This window comes from Penicillium hispanicum, assembly GCF_028827665.1.
Source record: "Penicillium hispanicum strain IBT 35686 chromosome Unknown utg000007l_segment0_segment0, whole genome shotgun sequence".
Classification (NCBI taxonomy): Eukaryota; Fungi; Ascomycota; class Eurotiomycetes; order Eurotiales; family Aspergillaceae; genus Penicillium; species Penicillium hispanicum.
Genome location: NW_026623199.1, coordinates 1,566,315 through 1,593,966, shown reverse-complemented (window position 1 = coordinate 1,593,966; position 27,652 = coordinate 1,566,315). Strand labels below are relative to the sequence as shown.

The 27,652-nt window shown below is 56.1% G+C and overlaps 8 protein-coding genes across 8 annotated transcripts; 5 read left to right on the top strand and 3 right to left on the bottom strand.

The window, feature by feature from the left end:
- Window positions 1-775: 775 nt before the first annotated feature.
- N7459_008381 (DHHC family palmitoyltransferase) lies at window positions 776-2,314 on the top strand (the record flags this gene model as incomplete). The annotated part of the gene is made up of 5 exons (XM_056947549.1): window positions 776-887; window positions 946-1,447; window positions 1,504-1,627; window positions 1,681-1,721; window positions 1,774-2,314. The coding sequence occupies 5 exons, from the start codon at window positions 776-778 to the stop codon at window positions 2,312-2,314; spliced, it is 1,320 nt and encodes a 439-aa protein (XP_056797059.1).
- Window positions 2,315-3,183: 869 nt separating this feature from the next.
- N7459_008380 (uncharacterized protein) lies at window positions 3,184-3,759 on the bottom strand (the record flags this gene model as incomplete). Its single annotated transcript, XM_056947548.1, has 3 exons — window positions 3,184-3,296; window positions 3,338-3,464; window positions 3,520-3,759. The coding sequence occupies 3 exons, from the start codon at window positions 3,757-3,759 to the stop codon at window positions 3,184-3,186; spliced, it is 480 nt and encodes a 159-aa protein (XP_056797058.1).
- A 2,318-nt stretch (window positions 3,760-6,077) lies between these two features.
- Window positions 6,078-8,354, top strand: N7459_008379 (uncharacterized protein; the record flags this gene model as incomplete). Its single annotated transcript, XM_056947547.1, has 2 exons — window positions 6,078-7,986; window positions 8,056-8,354. 2 exons carry the CDS (start codon window positions 6,078-6,080, stop codon window positions 8,352-8,354), a joined length of 2,208 nt encoding a protein of 735 aa, XP_056797057.1.
- Window positions 8,355-12,407: 4,053 nt separating this feature from the next.
- On the bottom strand, window positions 12,408-12,818 carry N7459_008378 (uncharacterized protein; the record flags this gene model as incomplete). The annotated part of the gene is made up of 1 exon (XM_056947546.1): window positions 12,408-12,818. One exon carries the CDS (start codon window positions 12,816-12,818, stop codon window positions 12,408-12,410), a length of 411 nt encoding a protein of 136 aa, XP_056797056.1.
- Window positions 12,819-15,226: 2,408 nt separating this feature from the next.
- N7459_008377 (uncharacterized protein) lies at window positions 15,227-15,790 on the top strand (the record flags this gene model as incomplete). Its single annotated transcript, XM_056947545.1, has 1 exon — window positions 15,227-15,790. One exon carries the CDS (start codon window positions 15,227-15,229, stop codon window positions 15,788-15,790), a length of 564 nt encoding a protein of 187 aa, XP_056797055.1.
- A 3,813-nt stretch (window positions 15,791-19,603) lies between these two features.
- On the top strand, window positions 19,604-22,698 carry N7459_008376 (uncharacterized protein; the record flags this gene model as incomplete). Its single annotated transcript, XM_056947544.1, has 4 exons — window positions 19,604-19,883; window positions 19,985-21,091; window positions 21,589-22,293; window positions 22,517-22,698. Coding segments are annotated over 4 exons (2,274 nt in total), but the record flags the coding sequence as incomplete, so codon positions are not given.
- A 1,048-nt stretch (window positions 22,699-23,746) lies between these two features.
- Window positions 23,747-25,716, top strand: bgt3 (uncharacterized protein; the record flags this gene model as incomplete). The annotated part of the gene is made up of 2 exons (XM_056947543.1): window positions 23,747-25,509; window positions 25,572-25,716. The coding sequence occupies 2 exons, from the start codon at window positions 23,747-23,749 to the stop codon at window positions 25,714-25,716; spliced, it is 1,908 nt and encodes a 635-aa protein (XP_056797053.1).
- A 766-nt stretch (window positions 25,717-26,482) lies between these two features.
- Window positions 26,483-27,580, bottom strand: N7459_008374 (SRR1 family protein; the record flags this gene model as incomplete). Its single annotated transcript, XM_056947542.1, has 2 exons — window positions 26,483-26,868; window positions 27,040-27,580. The coding sequence occupies 2 exons, from the start codon at window positions 27,578-27,580 to the stop codon at window positions 26,483-26,485; spliced, it is 927 nt and encodes a 308-aa protein (XP_056797052.1).
- Between the last annotated feature and the right edge of the window lie 72 nt (window positions 27,581-27,652).

Sequence of the window (27,652 nt, the reverse complement as noted above, 5' to 3'; positions counted from 1 at the left end):
GCCGAATTGACGGTCAACCACCACCGTTCAGCTCCAGCTTGACCCGGGCGATGCCTGGTGCGCGACCGTTTCCGCCTTGACGGATCCGCTCGTTCGACACATCTCCACTCTCTTGAGGCTTCAGTGGCTTCAGTGGCTTCAGTGGCTTCGGTGGCTTCAGTCGACTCATCGCACCCAAGTCCCGATTAAACTATCCCGGGTGTGCGCTAAGCCCTGCTGTTGCCTAAGTCATCACATCGAGCTTCTCTGACCGTGACGATTACCATTCCCCCCCGTGTCGTACACCGCGTCATCCAATCCCTGGCGCATCCATGATTTCTAAACATCATTTCTAAGCGCCCAACTTGCTTAGGCTCTTTCTGGGTTCGCGCTATAACTTCGAGATGCTTGATCATCCCGCTCGATAATCCAATGCCATACCTCGCTGGCTCAACTCTCTCGTCTCATCGGTCGCAAGCAGCTGAAAACCCACCGAGTAAGAGCGCCCCCACCTGTTTGGTGCACCCCCTTCCAGCAAAGGGGTTGAATCATTGGATCTCTGACACGACGGGGTGCAGCGGGTGAAGTGACCAAGTGATGCGATTCAGGTATCCTTCCAAGCTTCTGCCTTCTGCGTGGCCCGTGATTACGTCAGGACGACCCTCGGCGCCTTTTCCTCACCTCCCATCTCCATCCCAATGGATCTATAGAGCTGCCTGGGCTCCTTAACTCTATTCTTCCTTTCCTCTATGAATGGCCCGTAATCGTTGCGTGAGGTAGATTCATTCCCCGTTCCATGGCGACCCTCGCGCAGAAGCGCGTCAACCTAGCGGTCTCGAGAATCATCCCGCCCGTGTTGCTCGGTGTCGTCACCTACGCCAGTTACGCGGTCACCAAACCATTATGCAGTGAGTGGTGAGAACCCCCGCTGGAGGAACCGGGCACTGACCTGGACACCAAATTCAGTTGACTATCTCATCCACCCATTACCCTCCTACCATCGAGGCCCTCGCGTCGGCGCCGGCGCCGCGATCCTTGCGGTCTATTACGTTCTCCTCCTTCCGATGGTCGTGAGCTACTGTCGACTGTTGTATTACGTCTTATGGAGCCCCGGCTATCTTCCGCTCGGCGCAGAACGCGTGCAGGCCGAGGCCGAGGCTGCGTCGCACGACTCGAAACGACGCCGCCGGCATCGCGGCAAGAGCAGCGCGGGCAAGACCCCGGGCGCCGAAAAGGAAAAACCTGTCGACTCTGACCTGGAGAGAGGGATGACCAGGCATGCGGGCGGCAAAGCATTTCAGTTAGATCCAGCCGGTCTGGAGAGCTTCTACACGAAAGATGTCTTCGTCTGCCAGGATGATGGGCGGCCGCCATATTGCTCGACGTGCTGCCAATTCAAGACCGACCGAGCGCACCATTGCCGCGAGGTGGATCGATGCGTGCGCAAAATGGACCATTTCTGTCCATGGTGAGTACATGAGGTTGCCTCCAGGGAGGAAATCCAGGGTGACTGACCGGACATAGGGTCGGCGGTGTGGTGTCAGAGACATCTTTCAAGTTTTTCATCCAGTTTGTATTTTATACAGCTGTCTTTTGTGCATTTGCGCTCATTGTTTCCGCGTACTTTACCGCAGAGCTACGACGATATGTAAGTGCCATCCCACTCGTTCCCACTGACTCGGTCGGTTGACTTCCATCCAGACTGGAAGCGTCAATCCACATTGGTGTGTATGCATTGGACTGTAAGTGCCCTTGTCGGATCTCTATGACCATTTGTCTCATGTGTCGAACCAGGAGCGCCCTCTTTGCCTTTTTCTCCGGCGGCATGACCATTAGTTCGGTCCAGCTGGCTATGCTCAACATCACCACTATTGAGAATCTCAACCGCCGGTCCGTCGTCTGGACGCTGGCCATTCGAGTCCCGGAGCACCTATTGGAGCGACTCTGGGTGAGCGACTCGCCTTGGGCCCCGACATTCCGCATGGTCACCTATCCTCCACAACCGCCCGCGTCTCCATCCCAACCTCAAATCATCGACCCATCCCCCGGCGGACGTCACGTATTCGCGATCCTCCACACGCTCCCCGGCGAGAATCCCTACGACCTGGGCAATCCCTTCCGAAACCTTCAACAAGTGATGGGCTTCACTGTCGCCGACTGGATCCTCCCATTCAAACCGAGCCCCTGCGCCGACCACAGCAGTATGGAAAGCGCCTTCGCACTCGGTCCCGTGGTGACCCGGTTGAAGCAGGAAGCAGGCTTGGCACCGCCCCCAGCCGAGCGACCCTCTTCGCGGCCCCATCGTGCAGAACATAGCCGCAGACGCGGGACTTGAGACGGAGAGGGTAACGCCCTCCCGCGGCCCCCATCTGCACACCCATAATACATCATAATAATACATCATAATAAGCACTCAGATTCATGGGTAACGGGAGTCTTTTGTTTAATTTTAGATCTCCCGCCGGCGCTTGCCTGATCTAGACAAGCCCTCCCGCCCCCAACCAACCAAAGTCACAGCCGGAGTTCTAGTCAGCGTGCAGATTACTTCCCGAGGCGGATCTGTCCGGGGGGCCACGCTCGCGACAAGGGTCCCGGCCACATGGCCGGTCTGCATCGATAGGGCTGAATGGCGTCAGTGCGAGAGCGGGCCTCCCTCGTGGTTACAGCCAGGGATCTAGCGCGTTTGAGACAGAAATAGAAACATCCGAAACAAGCCGTTGTGATACCGTAGTATATAGGTGGTATATAGTGCATACTATTTATATTCGCGATGGATGCGTAGTGCGCGCTAGATACAGTAGCTACAGACTTGCGATTGCGGCCGAAACTCTGATCAGTCTTGATAGTGATGGATTCGTCCCGGCTGAGCCTGACCTCCAATCATAAATACAAATGCAATGATCAACGCCACAGCCTCATGCCGAAGCGGGAACGGGGACGGGAACGGAGGTTGTCCGGAGCCACCTGCCAGGCTGTCCCGTGTTTTTCGCAAGGTCGTTGCATTTGAGGTTGAAGATAGGATATTAAAGCGCCAAGACTTTGGCCGATTCGGCCAAAACAAAATAATAGAAAAGCAGATGATGAATAAAAAGTATGCAGGCAGGGACGGAGACAAATAAAGCGGGCAAAAACGGAGGGGGAATATGAAGTGCGTAGATGCATAGGGAAACAAGCAGGGAAACTCAAATTCGGCCACAATGAGAATCAGGTGTCAGGTATCAAGTCTGGTAGGATCACCTCCAGTGCTTTTAAAGATACTGATCTACCAGTGGCGATCATAACAGCAATCGTATTGTTGTAACCATCGAACAGTGAAACTGTGGCTCGTTGTCCGTGTGCACAAGGGACCAGTACGTACTTGCCAGATTGTATATACGAGTCAGATTGTGCACGAGGAGCAACTTCCCGGGAGTCACATCCGAACATAAGTACTCAAGCGTCAGAGCAGTAGATGCACTTGTAATGTTGGCAAAGGGGGCATCGTTCTGGCGACAGAGCCGCATTCGCCAATTGGGTACATTTACAGCAATACCACCCTACTGGATGCGTGATCGCGGCACCGGAGACCAGCGCCTCTGCAAAGCCAGCGGCAGATGCCATGACATGTGGTGCACGCGTGCGGTAGACCGGTGGAGGACGCGGATGATCCCCGCCGAGGAACTGAGACTCATTGTGTGGTAGATGGTGATAGACGCAGGTACCAGGAGAAACTGAACCCGTGAGCGAGCGAATGACAGCGGTATCGACGCTTGCCTGGTTGGAGATCGGAATGGACGGCATTGCGTTGATTGTATAGTGCTATATATTGTATATAGTATATTTATGGCGCAGGCTGGAATGGAGGATGCAGAGGAGAATGAGAACGCTCAACGCAGTATAAGGACGGAGCAGATGAAGCTTTCCCACGGAATGGTCTCGTCGTTTTTGGAGAGTCAAATCGATTGCAGATAGATTCCCACACGTAGAATTAAATACCCCCAACTGATAGCACTGGCATCACCCACCTCTTTGCCCTCACCTTGGGCGTCCGTCATGACGGACCAATATGGAGCGGCCACACCTGGATCTCAGCTAACCATACCCATCTATGAGGCAGTACATGCATCTACCAGGGCATAGGCAAGTGCGGTGAAGAACCCTGGGAAAGCGAATCAGCCAAATAGAATGCAGAAGAGGACAACCCGATCCATCACCTTCATGCCCACACCCAGGCAGTGTCGAACAACACATCAGCGGAAGAAGCCTTGGGCGCCGGACCACAGATATAATCGGCAGACGTTAGAGTGGAAGAGCAGAGGGCAAGTATGCATAGCCAGTGCGCGTGGAATCCTCAGTCTTGCATGTTCGGGGCCAATGGGGGGAACCAGTGCGTCTTTCTGATTGTCGAGACGGACCTCAAGTCGCATGCCTGATTTCGGGGTCTCCGGCAGCCTGGGACGTGGGGCGGGCTCAGGCAGCGAGCGAGATATAGACTATTGGAAGTGGGAACGGAGGCACAAGCAGTGTGATTGGCAACTGCATACGCGAAGTGTAGTGTGTTTGGCTCGCTCGCGGCAGGCTCGCCTCGAATGAAGCGGTTGAGTCACCATCGGAGCACTCCGCCACTCTCGAAAAGTAACGATGAAGGGGTGATCGCCCTGGTGGAGGGATTCTGCCACGGTGAGCTGGACTAGCACTGGCGATGCGTTGGGGTGACAGAACGGGCGTGCTGTGGAGTATAGATCTGGAAACGAGGCAGTGAGAAGAACCCAGCTTTGCGGTTTGCTGCCCGCTGACGATGGGTCATTTGGAGGGTTGGACGAGCCGAAAGATGGAGTATTGGGCAGGGCATCCCACGACAAGTCGAGGACTGGAAGAAGGTGAGGTTATGTCTCCCAGCGGGGGAAGAGGCATCACGGGGCGCCGCAGCGTTTCCCTGCAAGGCTTGGGCTGTCATGTGCAGGACCTCTTCCACTTGCACTTCCACCTCCCCTTCCGTCCAATCCTTACTTGCTTCCAATGCACACCAACGCTACAATACTATCTCAGTCCGCATTGCTACGCGGGCGGTTTCATACTGCGCTGGATAATTTGAGATCCGGCCCGCCCCCGACAGGACAAAACCCCATTGAAACCCGCGTGGCTCGAGCGATGGATTCAACCCAGGCGAAATCACCGAATCAAGCCTTTACGCAGCCCCGGCAGCAACCGCACCGGCCCCTCATCCTCTCGATCCCTCGTCCCCGCCTCACCCGGGAGTGATCTCGTCTCGTCTGATGCGCCCGGGCAAGGGGGTGGAGCCCCCAGAGCCGCACCGGTCTCCCGAGGCTTCATTCTGGCGGAGGAGGGGAGTCCGGGGAGAGGAGTACATGTCGGGCGTACAGGTTATGCTCGGCAGTCGTCCAATACCCTTTGTATGGTCTGCCATGACGTGGATGGGCTTGTCCCTGTGTACCCAGGTCGAGTATTGTTGCAACCCATGGGTCAACGCGGCTCTGCGTGCTCCACGCATTCCTCGACCACGGACCGCACCGCCCTTATTTATCTCAAGTACGTGCTATACTGCGAAGGATCCTTCAGCATCGGCCCTGACGCTTCTTGATCGGGGGCTAAGCAGACTGGGAGGGGTCCAGAGAGGGAGATACTGTAGAGCCGTAGATAGAACAGATGCTAAGTATGAAATAACTGCCGCTAGCGCACGCTGAGGTGGGGTCTTTGTCATCGCACTCGTGCGTCATCGCCATTTCCCTCCTTTTTCTTTCTCACCTTCGGGCATTCAAGTCGGGTCGTCATCCTCCACTGCCGGCGTCGAATTGATCAATCGGCCCCTTCAATCTCTTCGGTGCCGACTCCCGACTTCCGCCCGAACCTTGGGGTTTCACCTCTTCCTCCTGTCATCCACTCCACCTGCAGCAGCTTGCTTTTCCCCTCATTGCCTCTTTTTGTCTGGTTCTTTGGGATACTTCAGGAAGCAGTTTCCCGATTCCGGTAACCCTCAACATCGTCTCGAGTGTCAGCTCCTATCGCTATCCTTCCAATACCCCCACCGGCTGCTGTCGAACGTCACTTGAGGCGTCGGCCGCTGGCAGCCAAGCTTCTGCCTTTGCCTTCCCTGCACCATGAGCTTCTCGAGCCACTATCGCCCACTTTCTCCAAGTGGCGGGCGGCATCATATGGCGGGGCCGCGAGCTTCTACCGGCACGGTACAGCTTGGCTCCTCCTACGACCAGTACGAAATGCCCAGAAGCCGCTACGATTACTATGACGGATACCCCTCGGACGCCGGCTACACCAGCGCATACAACATCCGTCCCAGTCACCGATCAATGATCGAAGCCCAGCCTGTTTCGTCCCAGAAGTACCGTGATCCCGGCCAGCCAGTCAAGAGGCGCACCGAATATACCGTCCAGCCGCAGACCCGACACAGGAGTAATACCACGTCCGCGACGGACATGTATGACACTCCCGTGCGCCTTGCAGTGCCCTCATCGCATCACCGTCCGACAGCCAACACAGGCCGCGGACGCTCTCCGAGTCCTCTTCCATTGGGTTCAAAGCACCATCTCGTCCCATATTCGTCTCACCATAGTGCACGTCACCGTCGAGTGTACAGCACGGATTATGCAAGCGACACCGGCCGTCTGGATCCACACCACAGTGTCAAGCATCGGAACGGTCACCACAGTCATGGCAGTCACCTAGTCCATCCATCCAGTGGGCCGCGGCGGCACCGAGCGTACGATGGACTCAAAAACGGCGATGACATTGATGACTTCGATGCATACTCCTACACCACACCGCGCGAGCAGTTTGATCGAGACTACCCCGTCAAGCCACGCCGTCCGACAGCTCGGTCGTCAGTGGGCCGGCCTCTCAGCGTAGATTTGACGGAGGAGCCCCCTCGCTGGTTGACGCGAAAAGATCACCGACACCATGGCCCTCCGCCGACGTCGTGGGGCTTCGACAAGATCGACCGTGAAGGACGGCCTCGGAATTCAGCCCGCGGCATGGACGATCACCGAGATGTGTCCCGAACAAGGGGAGGCGCACACGATCGTACCCTGGTCGCGATGCCTCACGAGTCTGATGACGGCTACGACTCATACAGCGACAGCCGGCCTAGACGTCACCGGCACCGCAGTTCGCGTCACGAGAGTGGTCGGTATGACCGGGACGATCGCTCCCCACGGGCACACAACAGCGTTGCGGAGCGGGCCTTGCCAGCACTAGGCACAGCTGCCCTGGGCAATGGCTATGCCGACATGTCGGATTACGACCATCGCCTGGGGAGGCGTCACCCACGCCTGCACGGCTCTGACCGTGACATTGAATCCCCTCCGCGTTCATCCAGGGATCTCATTGATGGCACTCCGCCCAACTCGGAGAGAAGCAAGCAGCTCTACCTAGAGCCAGACAGTCGCAGCCGTCACCATCGCAGCCGCTCACGCCAACACTCTCGACGACACACAGACAGCGATGAAGACCGATACACAGATGACGAAGACCTGCGCAAGTATCGGCGCGAGCCGGCAGCGCATATGCGTCGCAGACACAGCAGTACCGACACCAGCAGCGACGAAGCCCGCCCAAGCAGACGTGACCCGCGAGACCACTCGCGCCACCGTTCATCTCGCCGGGAACTGGAGAATGGGCCCTCAAGCCAGTCGCGCCACTCGCCATCTACGGACAGCAAGGATGACTTCCGGAAGCCGGTGACGGTCTCCCCACCCGTGTCTGCGCCTAAAGAGCCCGAACCTGCGCCCAAGGGTATCCTGAAGCCTCCGCGCCCGAGTTTCCCTGAGGAGCCCAACCCAATCCGAGAGGGCGTGGCACCTCTCAAAGATGCCACCAAGCAAGGTATTCCCCCCGGTGCGCGGTGGACAAAGATCGACCGGAGACTCGTGAACCCCGCTGCATTGGAGGCAGGGAACGAGCGATTCGAGGAGCGGTCGGACTATGTAATTGTACTGCGAGTGCTGTCGAAGGAGGAGATTCAGGCGTACGCTGTCAAGACGCAGGAGATACGAGGTAAGTATTGGCAAAGCAACGTATCCAGGGGAGGAGAGGAAGGACAGACACTAATTGATGATATTCTAGACACCCTCGAGAAGGAGTACATCCGTGAAAAACGTCGACGCTTGGAGGAGGCACAGCGACATGGTCGCAGGGGTGAGGAGTCCTCGAGCGACGATGAGGATGAAGACGAACACGAGCAATTGAAGCTGGAGGCGCCGAGACCACCGGGTCTCGAGCAGGAGCCACCGAGCTTCAGGCCATCGAGACCGCAAGGCCTGGAACAGGAACGGGTGTCTCTGCCGTCGCGTCCTCGAGACTCAAGCACCTCGATGGCGCAGCCTGAGAGGATGCGAATGAGCCCGTCTGCGGCACAGGTATAGAGCCTTGCTCAGCAGCTCTTTTCCCTCACAAGGAGAAGAGGATTGTGGATGGGAAACGGAAGTGAAGCGTATCTGTTGTTACTATTCCGCTCGTGGGGGTGGTGAGTCCTGCGCAATTTCGCACAATTTCTCGCCAACGCTAAAACGCTGGCTCCCATCCAAACCACTTTCTGCATCTACTCGAGGCATCCCAGCCCCTGCAGCGGACAAGCGACCCCAAGGCCGCCGAGCTGTGTACTATCCACTGTTTGTTGTTCATGACTGTGTCGCCATTCTGTTGTGTTCATCATCTCTACACACACCCTGTACCGTTTACTTGCATCACTATGTATACTGTACAATCAAAACCTCACTGCGCAACCGCAGAGGTCTCCATCTGCCTTTCTGGGGCTAGGAATAGCATTAGAATACCTCGACTCCTCACAAGGAGAATTAGAGCCAAGACTCTCTCTCCATGGACATATCCCAATTAGCATCACTTGCCCTCTTGAAAACGGGACCACACAGAGACGTACAGGGGTTCTTAGGAGTATTTGTGATCATGACGTTGATATTGTGTTTCGTATCCTATTTCGGTTGTTCATTCCTCAAAGATATTCAGATCTATTTACCTACCCACGTCTCTATACAATGAGAAATAGCTGTTGAAGGGTATTGAATCGAACCCTTCTGTCTGATATACCGGCTGTAGGAGTTCCTTGCTTCCCCTGTACGATGCAGAGCCACCCGCCGATCCAGGCGAACGACCTGCCAAAGCCGCAACATGAGACACGAGGTGCGAGCAAGTAAGAGCAAGAACGCGAGGCAGATGAGTACCCAGCATCCAGCAGCTGCCCTTCAGCCCCTGTACGACCGTCAGCAATGCGACTCCCGCCGAGAACAAGTCTTGTGTTTCAGGTCGTTCCCGCTGAGATTACCTATAATTGTAGTATACGAAAGCCACGGGACACTGTCACTTGCCGTGACGGGTCTGGAGAAAAAGAAAAAGAAAATAGTCTCAGAAGCAGCAACTGTCAGCTTAGAATAATCACCAATGTACAGTACAGTACAATGGCGATAAAGCCTTTCATATCAACCAAAAAGACAGATGATAAGGAGAAAGAGCGAAGGAAAATGCCGCACGTATATCCATGCATAGGATACGGCTCTCGCAGCTCGCTACAGAGCGAGTCTACCGATCGATGGGTATATAATGTCTGTATGCATATCCAGTGCCTTCCAGGTGTAAATCCACAAAGCCAGACTCGGCCGTACAGACTCGCGCCCGAGCATTTCTTTTTCCATCGGAAATTATTCAGCGTTTCAGACCACTCTTTCCCCGAAACGCTCCTCATCTCCCTGGCACGCCTGATCGCCGCTATTGGCAAACGGGTGCAGTCAGTCGTAAGAGAGAAAAGGGGAAGGGGGCATGATCAGACACTGGAAATACGGATAAAAAGAAAAAAAAAGGAAAAAAGAGACATGGACAGCAAGCATCCACACAGAATAGCTCTCTGCAGGTTCTAGATCCTCGACAGGCGCCACAGACGTCTCGCCAGCAAACAAATCTGTCGGGGAGACCGCCGAATGGTCGGAATCTCGACGAGATCGACCTGTCGCTCGCAAACTGCGTCGTGAGATAGCGTGGGCGGGGTAGATGGGCATGGAATAATGGGTTTGGCCTGCGAAGTGGCACGATGTACATGTGTACGTACATACTCGCGTTGCTTCTAGAGCGCATGTCGGCTGTATACTCGAGAGCCAGCAGACGTGTCTTCGACGTGCTGGGGGACGTACACTGATGGCTCATCGATGTATGTACTCGGGTACTTGTATACTTGTGCATGTACACACGCTTCGCAGCGACTGCGTGATTCGACTCGATTCGCTTATGAATGTAACACCAATGCATTTGCTGACCCCTCATCCCATTTCACCAGGCGAAATTTGAGGTCATTCGAACATGCTGCCTAGGTGATTGTCTCGTCATTGCCCTTGCTGATACGCCGTGGTCTCTTCGTGTTTTTGTGGGGGTGCAGGGGAGGCCCTGGTCTGCGTCGAACAAGAACCAAATATCCCTCTGACGAATACAAGCAGTGCTGTAGAAATAGTAGATCAGCAGAGAATAGTACTTGGGCGATCAACACTCGCAACCTGGAGGACGACCTTCTCGCCCATAGGATCCACCGTGGACTTCCACGGTTATCGATACCGAATCCTATGAATAATCACGTCCATTCCAAACACCGAGCGCCGGGACGATCGTCCCCAAGAGGAAACAAGAACGAAATGCGACGAAAACGACGCAAAACGGCTGCCGAGATCCTCGCTTATCTGCACAGGAAACTTGTTTGCCTTGACTCGGGTGCGTGCGGCATTTTTTTCGTGGGTTCTCATACAACCCAACTCCTGCGCCGGTAATAGTGATAGCCGGCGTGCGTGGGAGAGAGAAAGAGAGCAGTGTGTGAATGGTTCAGCGCTAACAGAGTCGCTGGTGTGGGCTAGTGACTGTTCCGCGCGTAGGTGCTAGCAGTCCCTAGTGCTGTGTGATTCCACAGTCTAACAAGCCTAGGGGAAGAGCCCAGCGCCGTCCAGTCCAGTAAGGGCGAGCGCTTTCTGCCCCCGTGTTGCAATCGCGCCAGTGCGAGTCATGGGCGCCGATGGGAGCGTTGCGGGCCTCGCACATGGGCCCCACTGACTGTGGCAGCTGGATCTCGGGACGTGATGTATGTATGTACCGGGAGGTACTTTGGGGCGTAGATGGAGTGGCAGGATTGGAGGGATGAGAAGGCTGCTTCTGTCCGAACCGGAGGATCCTCGCATTTGCTGGACGCTTTCCGCCATTCCTATAGGCAGTGTGGCTATCTAGGAAAACCTGAATCCAGCACCCATTGGTATCAGAGGCGCTCAGAATATCTGCCACTCGCAGATGCATTCACTCGCTTGTCGATTCGGAGCCCGAGAACGAGGCTTCATTGCGTACTGTGCGGAGGATCATTATGCCGCTGTATAATCTCCCGTAGTATAGCGATAGGCGCAGGATTCATTGCAGCTCAGAGTCCAGTGGCGACCGCTCCGAAACGGCGAGGGATCGACACCATCGCTGTATACATTGGGCGGTTCGCCCCCCTGCGTCCGTCTCTTGACATCGTTGGTCTGCGTCGATGGTGTCATTGAATCTCCGCTGCGCGCTGGCGATTGGACTGTCAGACTCGGGGAGCGGTAGAGAGCGAGGTGACGTGCAATGATAATCTATTTTGACTTTGCTACAATCGGTGACAACCAAGACAGGTCTCTGCCCAGACACCGCGCCACTGTACAACCTGCGGGCGACGACGACGGGGACAGGGCCAGTTGTAAATCCGCGATGTTCCAGTCGGGCAGTCTCTACCGTTGATAGAACTGAGAGGAATGGATGTATACGGAGTGCGTCTGGGGCGATGGGTCACAAGCCACGACACCCTCAGTCCTCGTATACGTGCAGTCGGACTAAGCAGAGAGGAACCGGTGTGGGTTGGCGTATATCGCGGTGCAGCGATCATCCGCTCGAACTTCCCCTTTCCCGCCGAAAGCTGAGAAATGTGAGGGCCGGGAGGGCGCATGGTGGCCCATCCCACTGCGGTGCGGTCTGGAGAGATCCTGAAACAAGTCGCTAGCTCCGGCCACGCGACGCGCTACAATGTACGCTGCAGGTTTAACGCCGTTGCACCGCTCGATGGCTCACTATGTCGGGGAGGGAGCGTCGACTGGTGAACCCTCCTCCCCCCCCCCTCTTCCCTTCCCACGCATCGGTGAACAGGTGCGGTCGGCAGGATCTGGGAAAATACACTGCGCAAGATCGGTGAATATCATTTCCTACCTGGCTAGGCGTGCCGAATAAGGCAGATTAGTGCGCCGGAGCACAGTGGCCCCTGGTATAAGCTTCGCCGAGGCAGTCGACTACTCCAGTATGGAGTCCAGCGGCACTACTGTGCATCACTGAGTCTTCGGGCTCTGACAGAGACCGAGGGCGTCGGTGCGTGTGCCGTGCGTCTCCCCTGGGCCGTATGGGCACGACAGCCATATGCTCGGCACTTACTCCTCCATCGTCCATCGTGCGATTCCTCGTGGGCCTCGGAAGCGGATGGTGGGGCCGAAGCAGACAACGATGTCGAGGTTGGTTCCCGTTGGCTCGAGAGTGACGTGCTGGAGTGGACGAGATCCAGAGAATGAGATCCGGAAGGAAGAGGAGAGCGGGATCGGCCAGAGCCGCCTCGCCGAGCGAGACAGTGCGCCGAGAACAAAGAGACAAAGAGCGTCAATCATTACCCCAAAGCGGCGCTGCAGCCATCTCGGAGTGCGGAGAATCCCATCCTGGTCGATGCACACCAGGATCGAGCTTATGTAGGGATTCCAAGCTTCCACGGTTGGTTTTCCAATGAGCTTGAGATCCAGGGATCCGGCCCCAGGGCTTGGGCATCCCTCTCCACCGGCGGTACTAAACATAGGGATACGAAGTCGAAGGGCGAAGCATACAGAGGTATCAAGCCACCGTATGGCTCGGAGCTTCTCCGGCAGAATTACCCATGACCATGTAAGTGGCCACCCCAGCAAGAGCTAAACCGAGTCAAAAACCCGTTGGCGGCTCCGGGGATCCTCCCGAACTAGACAGGGAGGATGTTTCCGGACACGCGAGCGAACCAGGATGCGAGAACGGTGAATGCGACAACGACATGTGGCCATCGAAGTGACATCCTAGAACGAAACACCTGAAGACGGGAGACGCCGAGCAAGATGGAGGCACTCGGATGCGACCGCGGGGACAATAGAAAAAAAAGTACTTTTGCTCGGCCACCCCGAGACGCGGCCTTGGTTGATATCAGGCCCGCCCAACTATATGTACGAAATACCTAGTTCTATGTATGTTCCAGCCAAGCAGTATCCATGGAACGGTGAAAGTAGCCATGCCCCAAAGGAAGGGATTGGCTCTGCGCCATTCCACTATGTACCGTCCTAACCCAGGTACTTCAGGTATACTACCCCCGACGCCTTGCCATGTTGCCGCTTGGATGTGTGTGTAGCCATCTTGTAATTTCAATCGAGCCAAGCATGAGGGCCGCGTCACTATAGTCGCTCCGCTCCGGCCGCACGATCTTCGACGGGATTGCGACGTTGTGGCTTGGGCTATCCGCGGGGCCAAGTCATTGGCCGGATGTTGTGTCAAAGCACTTGCCAAGCAGCAGAAGCTTTCTTGCTTGTGGCCGTAGAACGCGAAACGCCATCTGGATGTTCCTCGGTATATCCATAACATGGAAAGCCAAGTTCTAGTGGCAGATCTGCGAGCCGTGAGCCGCACGATGAGGTCAATATGACAGTTTGTGCAGTGGTGATTGACAGATTGTGGTTGAGGGGGCGTTTGGTGTCAGGACTGGAGTTGCAGCTCCAGATGCTCTGTAATCTGCATGCCGCAAGGGGCCGACCCCCGGCCTCTCTCCAGCCCAACGTGGCCCGTGTTGTCGACGGTCAGAGTCGATAGTGCGTCGAAGCGGCACGGCGTATCAGTCAACAGGTGAAAGGAAGAAAGCCAAAGCAGAAAGGGGCCAAGACTCGAGCCCAAGTAGCACGAGCTATCGTCTCCCCGAGCATGTAAGGATTTCCCTCATCATCGTCCGTTGCCAGGCGTCAATGACATTGCGCCGACGATCCTATCCACGCAGACCAAGCGATGATCAGAACGAGGTGGCGATGCCGAGCTGGAGGTTCTACAGGTCGTGATTATGGTTGCGCGTAGGAGCGGACACTCGATAAAGGACACAACACGAATGAATCCAGGTATGATTGAATGATAATCATACCATCAGGATAGTCAGCGGGTACAGGGGCCGGTCCTGACCGGCCTAGAACCTCGACCACCGCTGCGCCCGCGCTCCGGTACGCACACCCGTAGCGGCCCCGATAGAAGGCACCTCGGAGCCATCACCAAACGGTGCTACGCCGCGCACAGGCCATCTCGCCGGCGCTTTTCGCGCATGACGTATTCCCGCAGATCGACAAAAAGACGGACTCTTCCGGGAGGTGTACACAGTTGGTACCTAGCGTGGTATACGCAGCCTGGTTGCTTGAAGTTTAGGCGAGCGATGAGACATTTTCTGGCTTCCGAAGCTTCGACCACGCGATGTGGATGATGCTCGGAGCAATTCTTGACTTGGCGACTTTTTCTTCCCCGTCGAATTAACTTTTCGGCACATGGAGCGCGAGGGGGGAAAAGGCCACTAGTGATGTCAGGATATTACATACATCGTGTACATATATATGTACGTACCGTACATACCTAGAAAGAGCACGCACGCCGCATTCACGGCCAAGCTAATGTCGACCCTGGCCACCTCCTAGGTAGATTCTCGCATGCAGCGGCCTCCAATGACCAACGGCAACGTCGCCAACCAGGCGATCCAGGGCGGCAGTGGTACTCTTAGTAGGCAGGTCAGGATAAATAGAGCGAATCGGGCAAATCGAGGCGCAGGATCTCGGTTGATCCGCCCAGGGATGGTGTGGGACGGATAACCCTCTCCCTATTCACGACGACTCCGTAGTTAGGTCGTGAACCAAATACTATCGAAGCTCCCCGGGATGTTCGCCGGGAGCCCCCGTCTCGCATCCGAATTGGCCCTTGGCATTCACAGCTCGTGAAACCTTACTGAGACGCATTTCGGGAATCGGTACCACCGCGCTGCGGATGCGTCTGGTGCGCTGTCAATTTGTTCCAAGTTGGATTCGGCCAGGCATGGACTTTGCGCGGGGCTGGAGGGGAAAAATGAAAATGAGAAAAAGAGAAAAAGAGAAAAAGAAAAAAGGCGAGACGCGCGCTGCGAGAGCCAGACTCGCTCCGTCCACCTTATACTTGATCGAGTAATATGTATCGTCGGACGCGTGGGGCGATTGCCGGCACAATTTCCCTCCACCCGAGCCGGACGGCGATCCACCAGATCGCGCGGGAAGTCCGTGATATGTTGAGCGAGCTACCCGAGAGAGATGATGACTCCGTTGACTCCAGAGCCAGCGGTGCACCGCAGGATGGACATCCAATTCCACCATGGGATCGCATCGCATCCCAGCTGAGCGAGGGTGGGACGGGCAGGCAACGACCCCAGCACCCTGCATCGATCACGATCACAGGCGCCAATGGGGATCCAGCCTCCGATGCCACCGTTTCTTGGTCGGCCACGAGATTCAACGAATCAGGGTGGACGGGGGAAGCGAGTACCAGAAGAAACGAAAGGGAAAGGGAAAAAAAAGAAAAAAAGGGGGCGCTGGGCTGCATGCCGGACTTAGGCCCAACCTTCAGCTCTTGTCCCCGCGCATCAACCCATATCGGCGCTGCGCTCACTGATGATTACGACGACCCTAGCCTGGTTCTGGAAGCACTAGGAATTTTCACTAGTCCCTTCGTTGCCTTTCTTCTCGGACTGGGTCGCTAGTGGGTGGGAGGGGCGTCTCCGTCCATCCGCTCTTCATGCAAAGTGCTGCGCAACAAAGCAATCGACACTCCGTCTTTCCCTTTTCGTGCTTTGATTGAGCCTCACGAGCCGATTAACCGTTCCTGGTTGTGTCAGCGTAACCCTCTGAGATCGGGGGGTGAGCTTGTGCCCATGCTGGATGGACTGGGCAGGAAAGTAAGATTAAGGATGCCCAACGGGCCCTTGAGTCGTCCTGGAGGGTGAAGGGTGAAGGGTGAAGGGTGAATGTGAACAATCCCCGAGCCTCGAGGCGACCTCCTTCCTATTTTGCCCCCAAGCGGGTGTTGGACTGGCTTCTAGCCTCGGGCGTAGTTGGTCTGCTTTTTGTTTTCTGTTATCAGCTCCTAGCTCGAACCAACATTGGTAGCTGGTTCACATGCCACTGCACACCAGAAATAGATGTTGAGCGAAGGATTAAGTGGCATGCGTCGACTGCAAGAGACAAAGGCCTAGGCATTATCCGCATTCCGCGTTCGATGAAAAAGTGCCAAGACGAGGAGGAAATATGTACTGCAGTTCCCATGTACGGTGAGGGGGGAGGATGACTCTTGCACATGTCCTCTATGTATACACCCGGGTTGATGCAGACGCGCTTCTCCATTGGCTTTGGTTCGGGTCATGAGTCAAGGAATTCTTTTCTTTTTCTGCCCTCTGACGGTTACTTTCTTTTTTTCTTTTCTTTTCTTTTTTTTTTGCTCACTTTCCTCCTGTCAGCGGGAGGACTCGATGACTGCCATTCACACACGTCTGCAGCGCCAGAGCAGAACACCGTCACGATCAACCGCCGTGCATGGCTAAGCTCCCCCGAGGTCATCACGATGGGTTCATCGGCGGATCGGCGCCGGTGGAAGCAACAACCAGGGTTGCACGGTTCCGCCACTCACGAACCCATCGCGGGACGCCAAGGGTGTGATGGGCGCCGTTAGGCTGTTTCGAGTTTATTTAGACGGGGCGAGGGAATCGGGGATCTTGGATCTCATTTGGGGCCGGAGTATGGGCCGTGGCAACAAGACGCTGGACTGGAGATCATCCTCGCCGTCTAGGTTGGAAGTGGAGGGTACAAGGAGCTGGATACGTTCGGGGTCATACTAGCCTAGGTAGTGCCCGTCATCGTGGGTATCCGTCGCTCCGAGATGTGGACAAGTGGATTCCTCTCTTTTCCCCCCGCCGATCCCTGATATACTCCGAGGTGGGAAAGCGCGCAGCCTAAGCCGTACCTGAAACTGACCTCTGCACAATCCCACGTCAACCCTCTTTGTTCTCGATCGCTAGCTTCAGCGTTAGCGCGCCCTCCCCGAGTCTGTCCCGGTCCACCATGTATTTTTTTTTTTTTTATTGCTTCTTCTTTTTTTTTCTCTAACACTTCTTGTCTTCTAGACCGCGGGTGGAGCCGGTTGGCTCGTTTGATGTTCGATCTGTTCCGAACGTCATCGGCACAAACATCCCCAACATCCCCCCTTCTCGGTTGATATTTCTCTCCCGTGGATTGACTCTCGGGTAGATACACGTAGAGCCGTGGTTCGTGGCGTCAGTCGAAGGACTGTTTGAATTTTGGTTTTACAAGATGGGGCTTCTCTGTTTCTCATCGGCGCTTGTCTTGATGCACAATGGAACGAAGCGGGTCATCGCCAAAGCTCCCCGGAGCGTCATGTTCTTTGTGGCCTCGAGCATCGGCGCACCAATCATAGAGCCGTGGACTCCAACCCAACAGAGACACCGTTGCTGTTTCCCCTTTGGCTCACCTCTGCTCGGCGTATCACGATCGCTCCACCCACTCCGGGGAACCGTTCTTGCCTTATAGAGGAGGAGCAGGGTCTCTTCGCATTCCCTCCACCACTCACGCTTGCTCTCCCTTTCCACTCCCCACTTCAGCTGATTGCAGGCCGTTGAAAGCCTCGGAAGGGGCATCAGCTCCCAGGCACATCGACTGCCGTGGTGTCCGATGTGTGCGGACTTGGTCCTGGGACTGCTTCCACGCACCTGCACATCATTCCCTCCTTCACCCACGCATCCACAAGGCGTCTAAATCGGCTTTCATCTCGGCTAGACTGTGACATGAAGAGGCTCGGGTGTTGACCGTGCTCGAGTCTCTCGCAATCTCCCTCCTGCATCCACCCCGGTCGTGATGACACCCAGCTATGTCCAATGGCTCGTATTGGATGATTTGATTTGGCGATCTGGATGTGGACTCGTCTCGATCGTTTCCTGATGCTATTTTGATTGCGGATGTGCTTCTTGTTTGTGTTCTGAGCACCCTCGCCCCCCATTGTCTCTCCTCTTTTTCTTTTCTTTTTTCTAGTCTGGATTTTGGACTTTCCAATTTCCCATTTCCCATTTTCGAATTCCGAATTCGATTTTGCATTTCCACTTTCGATTTCCATGGGAGTTTTCTTTGTCTCCCACCGGCCTTTTTTCTCCTCCCGTGGATCTCGCCCCCCCGTTCTCCCCTCGAACTGGACCAGGATGGGTCGTGCGGGTTGCAGCTAAATAGAACGACCCTGGACCCTCAAAACCCCATCACTGTCGCGCGTGCGCGCGTTTCTTCCCTTGCGCGCCAAACATCCTAGACCTGGACTCCCCGCGTGGACTTGTGCCCTCGACTTGTCCCTCCAGGGAATTCCATCCCAGACCGTGAGGTCTTCCGTGACCCGGCATGGTACACTCGCTACACACTGAACTCGCGCCTCTGCCCGTGTCCAGGTACAGGGAAGAGCCCGTGGACGATCCCGTGAGTACTCGTGCTTTGGCACCATTGAAGCTTTCTTTATTTTTCTTTCCCTCTCTCTCTCTCTCTCTCTCTCTCTCTCTCTCTCTCTCTCTCTCTTCTTCCTTGCCTCTCCCAATGGAGCCAAATACGCCAGGTTGCTTGACTGCCACTTCAATATCATCCCAATCTTTCTTGACTGCGCCGATGTCTGTTTCTTTACCATTGCGACTGTCTCACATACGGTGCGGAGGATTATCATGCGCGTGCTCAACCGACAAATTTGGCTGGGACTGTATTCGGGGCTTTGCAGCCATCATTGCCCGGGATATCATGTCTCATGGGACCCAATAGCTCTCCAGATGTGTCCCCGGGGAGCGGAGAATGAGAGTGAGAGCGACTACGGCATCATTTGGAAGATACACCTCGCTGCTACCAAAAACGAGGCGGGGCAGTTGTCCCCAAGAGTTGCTCATGGAGACCCAACCACCACAATGAGGCTGAGGCTGGCTTTTCTGCGTGACATGGCCAACACTTCGGATTGCCTCGGGCTTCACACCGGAGCAGCTACACCGGAAACCGTCTAATCCGCCCCTCGAAACTTGTCCGCCGCGATCAAGCAGAAACGATACTAGTCCATGCACAATGAAAGCCAGATCCCAAGTCCGCTAGAGTGCTTTGCCCCGTCGGAAGAAAAGAACCACTCGCCGCGTTGCGCCAGCCCCAGCGCTACACAGACCCGCGGGTTTCTTTGGCCCTGGACGGCGCATCCTGGCTCAACCCTGGCAATTTGTTACGCACCTAAGCCCATCCCTGCTCGAGGTCATTGTTCCTCCATGGCAACCTTTCCCCTCCCTCTCCCCCCTTCACGGCTGAGGAGCCTCTTTGGCCCTTGAAGATTGCAATCCCCGCGCTGATGTCGTCATTGTCCCGGATCTGGCTGTGTTCTCAAGTCCCTTTTGTCTCTCCTTCCACGTTCTTAGGTCGCTGTACTACCTCACTCGAACACCTCTTGCGGCCTGCGGGCTTGCCAGGTTCTCGCAGTTCACTGATATGTGCGTTTGCCACAGCTTCGACACGCCAGTTCAGCTCGCTCGAGCTCTCAGCACCCTCAGCCCTTTCAGCACTCGCGGCCAGGTCTACCACCACCCCGGAGACAAGACTCTGCCTCGCCTGCTCAACAACCATCCCTCCTTTCCCCTGTCACCTATCCTCCCGCTCAATCTCTAGGGAACGGGATTCTGCATCCCCAGAGCGCGTACGGGCCGCCGTCGCAAGATTCGCCGTATTACACTACCCACTCGTCTTCCTATATTCCGGCTACTGCCCCAGCGCAGTATCCTTCCAGCGGTAAGCTTGGCATGTTTCTCTTCACGGATGACCTGAGCCACGGCTCTTTCTTACATTTGGTTGAATTTGTTCTCTTGCAAACCCGATACCGAACCGGGTAGCCTTACCCTCAAGATCTCTCAGAATGCCAACTGACGCGCATGGGAAAGGACCGTCGGACTTCATGGCCACCACCGCTCAAATGCAAAGGCCATATCCACCGATATACCACACTCCTCAATCCAACTCGCCAGCTTCTGTAGCTTCGCAGCCGCATGAGCAGCATAATCGCAACATGTATACACAGTCGCCCCAAATGCCGCCCCAGATGTACGGCTACCAATCATACTCCCCGATGAACCCTGTCCAACCGCCCTATGCGGCACACCCATCACCCCAGCCGCACACCCTCACATCACAGTCCATGATGATGCCTCCTCAGACGACGACGGCGCAGATGTCACCACACCAGCCCACCCATACACCGAGCACCGCTTTACCCAGCAGCCCGGTCATGAAGTTGGATTCCACACCACAGGCGGCACACTCCCAACGGCCCATGCTCAACCCTCTCTCGACATCCTCCAATGCCGGCCTGCCAGCGAGTAATCTCCACCAGACCTCACCACTCGGAACGAGCTCAACTGCTGCGCCAGGACCCATCCCCGCTACCACCCCGCTGGTGGTACGGCAAGACAGCAATGGGGTGCAGTGGATTGCCTTTGAATATTCCCGAGACCGCATCAAGATGGAATACACGATCCGCTGCGACGTCGAGTCCGTCAACGTGGACAATCTGAGTCAGGATTTCAAGACGGAAAACTGCGTGTACCCACGAGCATGCTGCAGCAAGGACCAATACCGAGGAAACCGGCTGGTGTATGAAACTGAATGCAACGCCGTCGGATGGGCGTTGGCCGAGCTGAATCCATCCCTACGAGGCAAGCGAGGCCTCATCCAGCGCGCGGTTGATAGCTGGAGGAATAGCAACCAGGATCCTCGTCTCCGCAGCAGAAGGGTCCGCCGCCAGGCTAAGCTGAATCGACGACAGTCGGTGCCCGCGGCACCCACTCCCCATATGGCCCCTCCGACGCCCGTGGGTCTGCCGAGTGCGCCTATGCCGGCCCCCGGCCCGCGCCCCAGCATCAGTTCGTTGACCATGGCTCCACCACAGCTGCATCATCATCATGCTCAACCGGATGGCAGCCCTAAGATCGAGGAAGTCAGCGGTATGTTCCACCAGATATGATGCGTTCTGTTTCATTGTCGATGTCTTCTTTCGTAACATGCGCGGTGGGGTTCCCTGATGAAATGTTGTTCTGTACCTTCCTTGTGCTTCTATTACTATCTTGTGGGATCTTCTTGATGGACCGAAACCGTGTTCTACATTCCAAGATTTTGTGCTTGTGCTGGCTGCATGTGTACATGTGGGAGTTGGTCGTGATGTGTCTGCCTATGGATCTGATATGTGCATGTTGATGATGGCTATTGTATGTGGTGCGTGCCATGGTGTATCTTTATCTGGCTTGGACTTGGCTGCTTTCTTCTGGTTGTGCCTTCGGCTTTTTTTCTTCCGATTCCATACCCTCTCTGTTTTGCTTATCATTTGATACCGCCCATTGTCGTGCTTTTGTCTTTTTGGAATTTTTCTCTGGGGACCCCTTCCCGACATGCAAGTACAGCGTAGGCTAATTTCTTCTTGTCTTGATTTGTTTTCCGTCTATAGGCACCACGGAATACCACACCTCCACACAGCACTCAGTTGACACAGGCCCTCTGCCGCCTCCACCTCTTCCCGCCACCGATATCCGACCTGCACAAGTCTTTCATGACTCGACTCTCGTCCCACTCCCAGCCAGCGCGAGCCCATCAATGCCACCGCTGATGCGAGACAGCAGCTTCGGCTCTCTGGGACGACACCCGACCATCGCCACCTCCTCCAACCACCTCCCCGCTGCACCATCCGCTGACACCGAAGGCGACCAAGACCCCAGCAACGAGGAGCTCTTCAGCCAGCTCCCCGACGGCAAGCGCCGCACATTCATCCTCGTGGAAGACCCCCAGCGCGGCTCCCGCGTGCGCGTCAAAGTGATGCTGGACAAGGTCAAAATGGACGAGATCCCGGACTCGTACCGCATGACCAACGCCGTCTACCCGCGCACCTACTTCCCCGTGCAGATGAAAGACGCCCCCGGCCGCGTGGTCCCCAGTAAGCGCTTCTTCCGCGACGACACCGAACACACGGAAGACTCGACCGTCGGCCGCACCACCGTGCCCGCGCCCTCACTCGACGGCGAGCGCGACATCGACGTCCCCAAACTCTCGCACCGCCGCCACCACAAGGAGGTTCTCCTCAATGACCTCGCGTACCGGCTCAGCTGGAGCCAGAGCCGGGTGTTTGCGGGTCGCACGCTATTCTTGCAACGATCATGTAAGTGGGCTTGCCGACCTTCTCCCCAGAATCCAATTCAGATGTAGACTCAGGGCGAGATGGGTATTTGTGTTTCAGGCTTCACTGCCGTGCGTGGGCGGGTCCGCCCATGTGCCGGGGTGTGGAGGCTGAGCAGGCTGAGACGATGTCTCACTGCAACTGCGGGAAGACAGGCGACCTCTAAACCTTCAATTCGGACATGGCTGACGAGTCACGGGTGTAGTGGATGCCTATCGCAATAAAATGCGCACCAGTATGCTAGCTGCGGGCCTCGACCCGTCCGAGGTTCCGGAGCATTTCGACACTCGACGCGGAAAGCGCCGGTTCCTGGAGCGGGAGGGCCGACATCTCGAGAGCAGCGCGCCGTCTGCGGCGCAGCGCAGTGCGGAGGAAGTGGAGCGTTGATGAGAGCTAGTAATGGAGGCAGAGGTCGGCCTTGTGACGTCGGCGCGATGGATGGTAGGATTGCGATGGTTTATCGCATTTATCCCATATAGGAAGGAAGGAGATTTCCGGATGTGGATGCAAACACGAAAACAAGGGACTGGAATGGATTCGCACGGCGCCAGGGATTGTTTGCGGGGTTATCGATTTGGCAACTTGGATTGTCGACTATGGATCACGGATGCGAATATGGATTTACGAGTTACGGCAGTGACGACTTTGCGTTTTGAGCTAGTTTTCTTTTTCATTGCTCGAGTGATAGTGATACCAATCCAATCGATGATCTTCGACGATCCAGGGTCTCGGCTGAATGGAATGGCGCTCGGTGATTGGGCGGTTAAAATAGTACAGGGACGGGCCCACTTGACAGGACCCTTGCTGAGTTGACTCGAAGAAATATTATTACCTCTGCTATTGCCGCGGACGGCAACGTGGGACTTCATAGACTAGTAATGTATCATTTCAAGAGTGATCGAATAAGCATACCAATTCGCTGATTCGAATCCTGGTTCTCGCCCAGAGTGGTGTTTGCGGGTGAGTGCAAGTCGATCCCCCCGGCCGATCCCCGTTGTCGGGGTCACCGTTGTTGACGCCTGCAGCGAAAAAAGGCATCGCCCTCTCGCCTTCTCTCGGGCGGCCTGACAAGTGAGATTCCGCAAATCCCCTCTTCTTCCCAAACCGCTCGAATCTTTTAACCTGAGACCGACTGCGCCTCAGCTGGCTCTTCTGGCCCACTCCCCTCATCTCGGGAACCGTGGGTAGTGATCGGCGCCTTCAGCTCGGTCATGCAGGGACTCTGATCTCTCATTCTTCCGCGCGCACCCTTTCTTCCATTCCTCTAATTTCGTTTTTTCTCTTTTTTCCTCACTGCCGTCACCTCGCCGAACCTGCATTATAGCCTCCACCTTACTGGCAAGGAGATATCAGACATCCCTCTTGCCCTCGCGGCCCTTGCTTCACATCTACCCGCAACCATCGGTCCCAGCAGGCCTCTCTCCACATAAACGCGATGAGTGCCCACGACACAGACATTCCCGCACCACCACCGCACCGCTTCGATCAGTCGGTGCGAAACAATTCCACCGTCACCCCGGGCGTCGATAACCTCGGGCCCTCCTCCGCCGGCGGCGGCATCAGCGGCATCGCCCTTGGCGTCGCCAACAGCCACGATCGCCTGAGCGGGATCAACGCCGTGCGCGACATGGAACACGATGAGTACGCCGGTCCCGCGGAGCGCGGCTACAACACCCCCGGCTCTGACAATCCCTACGTACCCGAAGCCGCGGGCTACGCCAGCGCGGAATCACTGCGTCCCGAGCAGTCGTACGGGTCGAATATGGCGCTGGGCGCCGCGGCGGCTTCGCCCGGCCAGTCCTCCACGGGGCTGAGTGACGCTGCAGCCAACAGGCGCGGTGTGCCGGGCCAGTATGCCGGGCCGTACGGGAATGGCAGTAGTAGTGGCGGATTAGTGGGCGACGGGCCGTACCAGCGGCAGTCGCACTATAGCAACGGCGCGATGCCAGTGGATTTCAACCCGGAGGATATTGCAGATGATGGCGACGACGAGTTTGGGCCTGCGCAGCGAGATCGCGCGATGCGGGCTGGCCCGTTGGCTACCGGGGCCGCCGGTGCTGCGGGCGGTGCTGCTGCTGCTGGGTTCTTGGGTCGGATATTCGGCCGCGGCAAGGCTGCTAATGTCTCCTATGGACCTGTTCCTGGTGGCGGGTTGGAAGCGGGGCAGGGTGAGAAGAGGAGGATGTTGGGCAACTCGATGTCCGGGCGGAAGAAGCGCGGGTTGATCGTTGGCCTTTTGCTTGGGTTCCTTATCCTCGGCGCGATTGTCGGCGGTGCCGTGGGTGGCACTCTCGGCAACAGACACAAGAGTGCCGAGTCGGAGGATAGGACTTCTTCTAGTGGAGACGATTCGTCGCACGGCGACCTTGACAAGGACTCGTCGGAGATCAAGGCGTTGATGGGCAATGAGAATCTGCACAAGGTCTTCCCGGGCATGGATTACACGCCGTGGGGCGTGCAGTATCCGCTGTGCTTGAAGTACCCCCCGTCCCAGAACAATGTCACCCGCGACATGGCTGTGTTGTCCCAGTTGACGAACACGGTCCGCTTGTATGGCACCGACTGCAACCAGACGGAGATGGTCCTCCACGCGATTGACAAGCTCGAATTGACTGAGATCAAGGTCTGGCTTGGCGTATGGATCGACTCGAATAAGACCACGACCAATCGCCAGCTCGATCAGCTCTACACTATTCTCGACGACACCAAGCACACCCCCATCTTCAAGGGTGTGATTGTGGGCAATGAAGCACTCTATCGTGCTGGCCCGGACAAGCAGAGCGCGGAGAAGACCGTGATCAACTACATCAAGGATGTCCGGGGCGAGGTTGAGAAGCGCAATCTGAATATGTCTATTGCCACGTCAGACCTTGGGGATAACTGGAACGCCCAGTTGGTTGATGCCGTTGACGTCGTCATGTCCAACGTTCATCCCTTCTTCGCCGGGGTCAACGTCGATGTCGCCGCTTCCTGGACCTGGGACTTCTGGCAGACCCATGATGTCTCGCTGACCAAAAGCGACGGTAAAAAACAGGTCATCTCTGAAGTCGGGTGGCCCAGCGGCGGTGGCAAGGATTGCGGTGGCAGCCCTGTCTGTGACTCTGACACCCCGGGGTCTGTTGCGAGCATCGACAACATGAACCACTTCATGTCAGACTGGGTCTGTCAAGCTCTGGAGAACGGCACTGATTACTTCTGGTACGTATTTCACCTTTTCATCGCCTGGCATTGTTGCTCCATTGCTAATTTGCTGTGTATAGGTTCGAGGCGTTCGACGAGCCATGGAAAGTTCAATTTAACACGCCCGGCAAAGACTGGGAGGACAAGTGGGGTCTCATGGACTCAGCACGCAAGATTAAACCGGGCCTGAAGATCCCAGACTGCGACGGCAAGACAGCGTCGTGAACGCCACGCCCTTGAAGAAGTGGATTTTCTTAACGGGATCATGATCATGAAAAAATAGCACGCTAGTGCATGCATGCATATACGCCTCTCATCCTCGCCCTTACGACGGAGTCCCTTCTTGTCCTCTCTCATAATGACATTCCCTTCCCTCTTGTTCGTGGCCCCCTGCATATCCATCTTCATTTCCCTGCTCCTGGTGGCGTCTTGTCTTCTCACATTGAGTTATGGCGTTCGTTTGATTCCCGCTTTCATGTTGGCATTCACATTGGCTTTGGCGGTCCTCCGCGAGGTGGTCGATGTGCAGGAGATATCACACCGGGTCATTATGTGCTTGTGCTGCTTGTTTTCGTTTCTTGTCTTGGCAGCGTTGGATGTAAATATGAGTGTTGGTATTCTTCCGTCCATGTGATTGATTCTTCAACGGTGGCTGTTGTTATTGCCGATGTGTTTTTTATAGCCTAGATCCTTGGTTGATCTGATGAAGGTCTCTCTGGTAACCTCTTTCCCCCCTTCCCCGGGTCATTGCTCATAGTTCGATATATGAGAAAGTGTTCCAATGCGATTGAGCCGGGTATTTATGTGCCTGAGACCAAATGTACAACCGAAGAAACCAAACATTCTCCTTTTCTACCCAATTAAACTCCAAATCATGCACGACGCCAATGCAACCAATCTGATCCGGGCCACGATTGCGCGCCCGTATATCCAATCCATATACCCTTTCCTTCCCATCTTTACGTTCCTCGTCACGAACATCCTATATGTCCTAGTTCCCCACTTGCCCATCCTCGTCTCCATCCTTTTCCTCCTCCTGATAATAAAGTCTCGTCATCCAAAACGCATGCTCGTGCGCCCCAAACGGCACCAATGCCCGCGACCCCGTCCGCTCCACAAACCCCTGTATCACCGTGGAATCGGCGTTCTCCAATGGGCCGCCGAACACGAGCCGCGGGTTCGCCGGCAACACGAGCTCGAGGTGCTTGCGTTCTGCGCCGGGGCAGAAGAGGAGCGTGGCGGGTGTGACGCGGGCGAAGGCACTCGGGTGAGTGAGAACGGTGATGTGGCAGGAGGCGAGGAGGGCGTGGTCGAGCGCGTTGAAGACGGGGTCTTGGGCGTATGTTGGGATGTGGCGGGTTGGTGTGGGGAGGGTTTCTGTTAGGGATGTGTTAGTCCATACATGGGTGGGATGCAGCTGCTCAAGCGCATGAATGAAAGACAAAATCCAAATTGACATTGAAATTGAAATTAAATACGACATGGAACCGGAGTCCCAATCCCAATCGGAAACACAGCCGCGGAACGGGGACCGAATCGCACACCCACCGGATATCCGCTCCTTGATACTCTCCAGCGCGGCAAGCTGGTACATCGACACCGCGCGGCGATCCACCCACCCATCGCGCAGGAATCCGCTCGGGCTGCCGAGCCCAATGCACACGATCGCATCCACCGCGCCCGCGCACGAGTCCTGCGCCGCTGCGTCCCGTCGCTGCCGCATGCGCTCGTCCAGGCACGCTGCCAGCGCGGCCCACGTCTCCGACCCCAGCCACCGCTCTCGATACCCCCGATACTGATCCTGCAGCTCGGGCAGCGTGAGGCGACTCGGAGCCTCGGCCGGGCCGAGGACGGGCTCGTCAATGGTGGTGGTGGTGGTGTTCGTATTTGGCTGACTCGTCGCAGAAGTGCCAGTCACCGAGTATGCAGTTTCAATGCCAATGCTATTGTCGTTCCGCACGCGCGCGGTGCGCAGCACTCGCCGCACGTTGCTGCCGCTGGTGACATGGGTCCAGCCGTCGTCCGCGGTGACTTGGAGGCGTTTCTGCGCGGGGATGGCGCTGCGCTTGTTGCGGGAGGTGTGTGGCATGGCGCGTGGCCGAGGCGTCGACTGGATCTGGATGTCGTCGGTCAGATTGACGCGGACGACGGATTCGAGGGA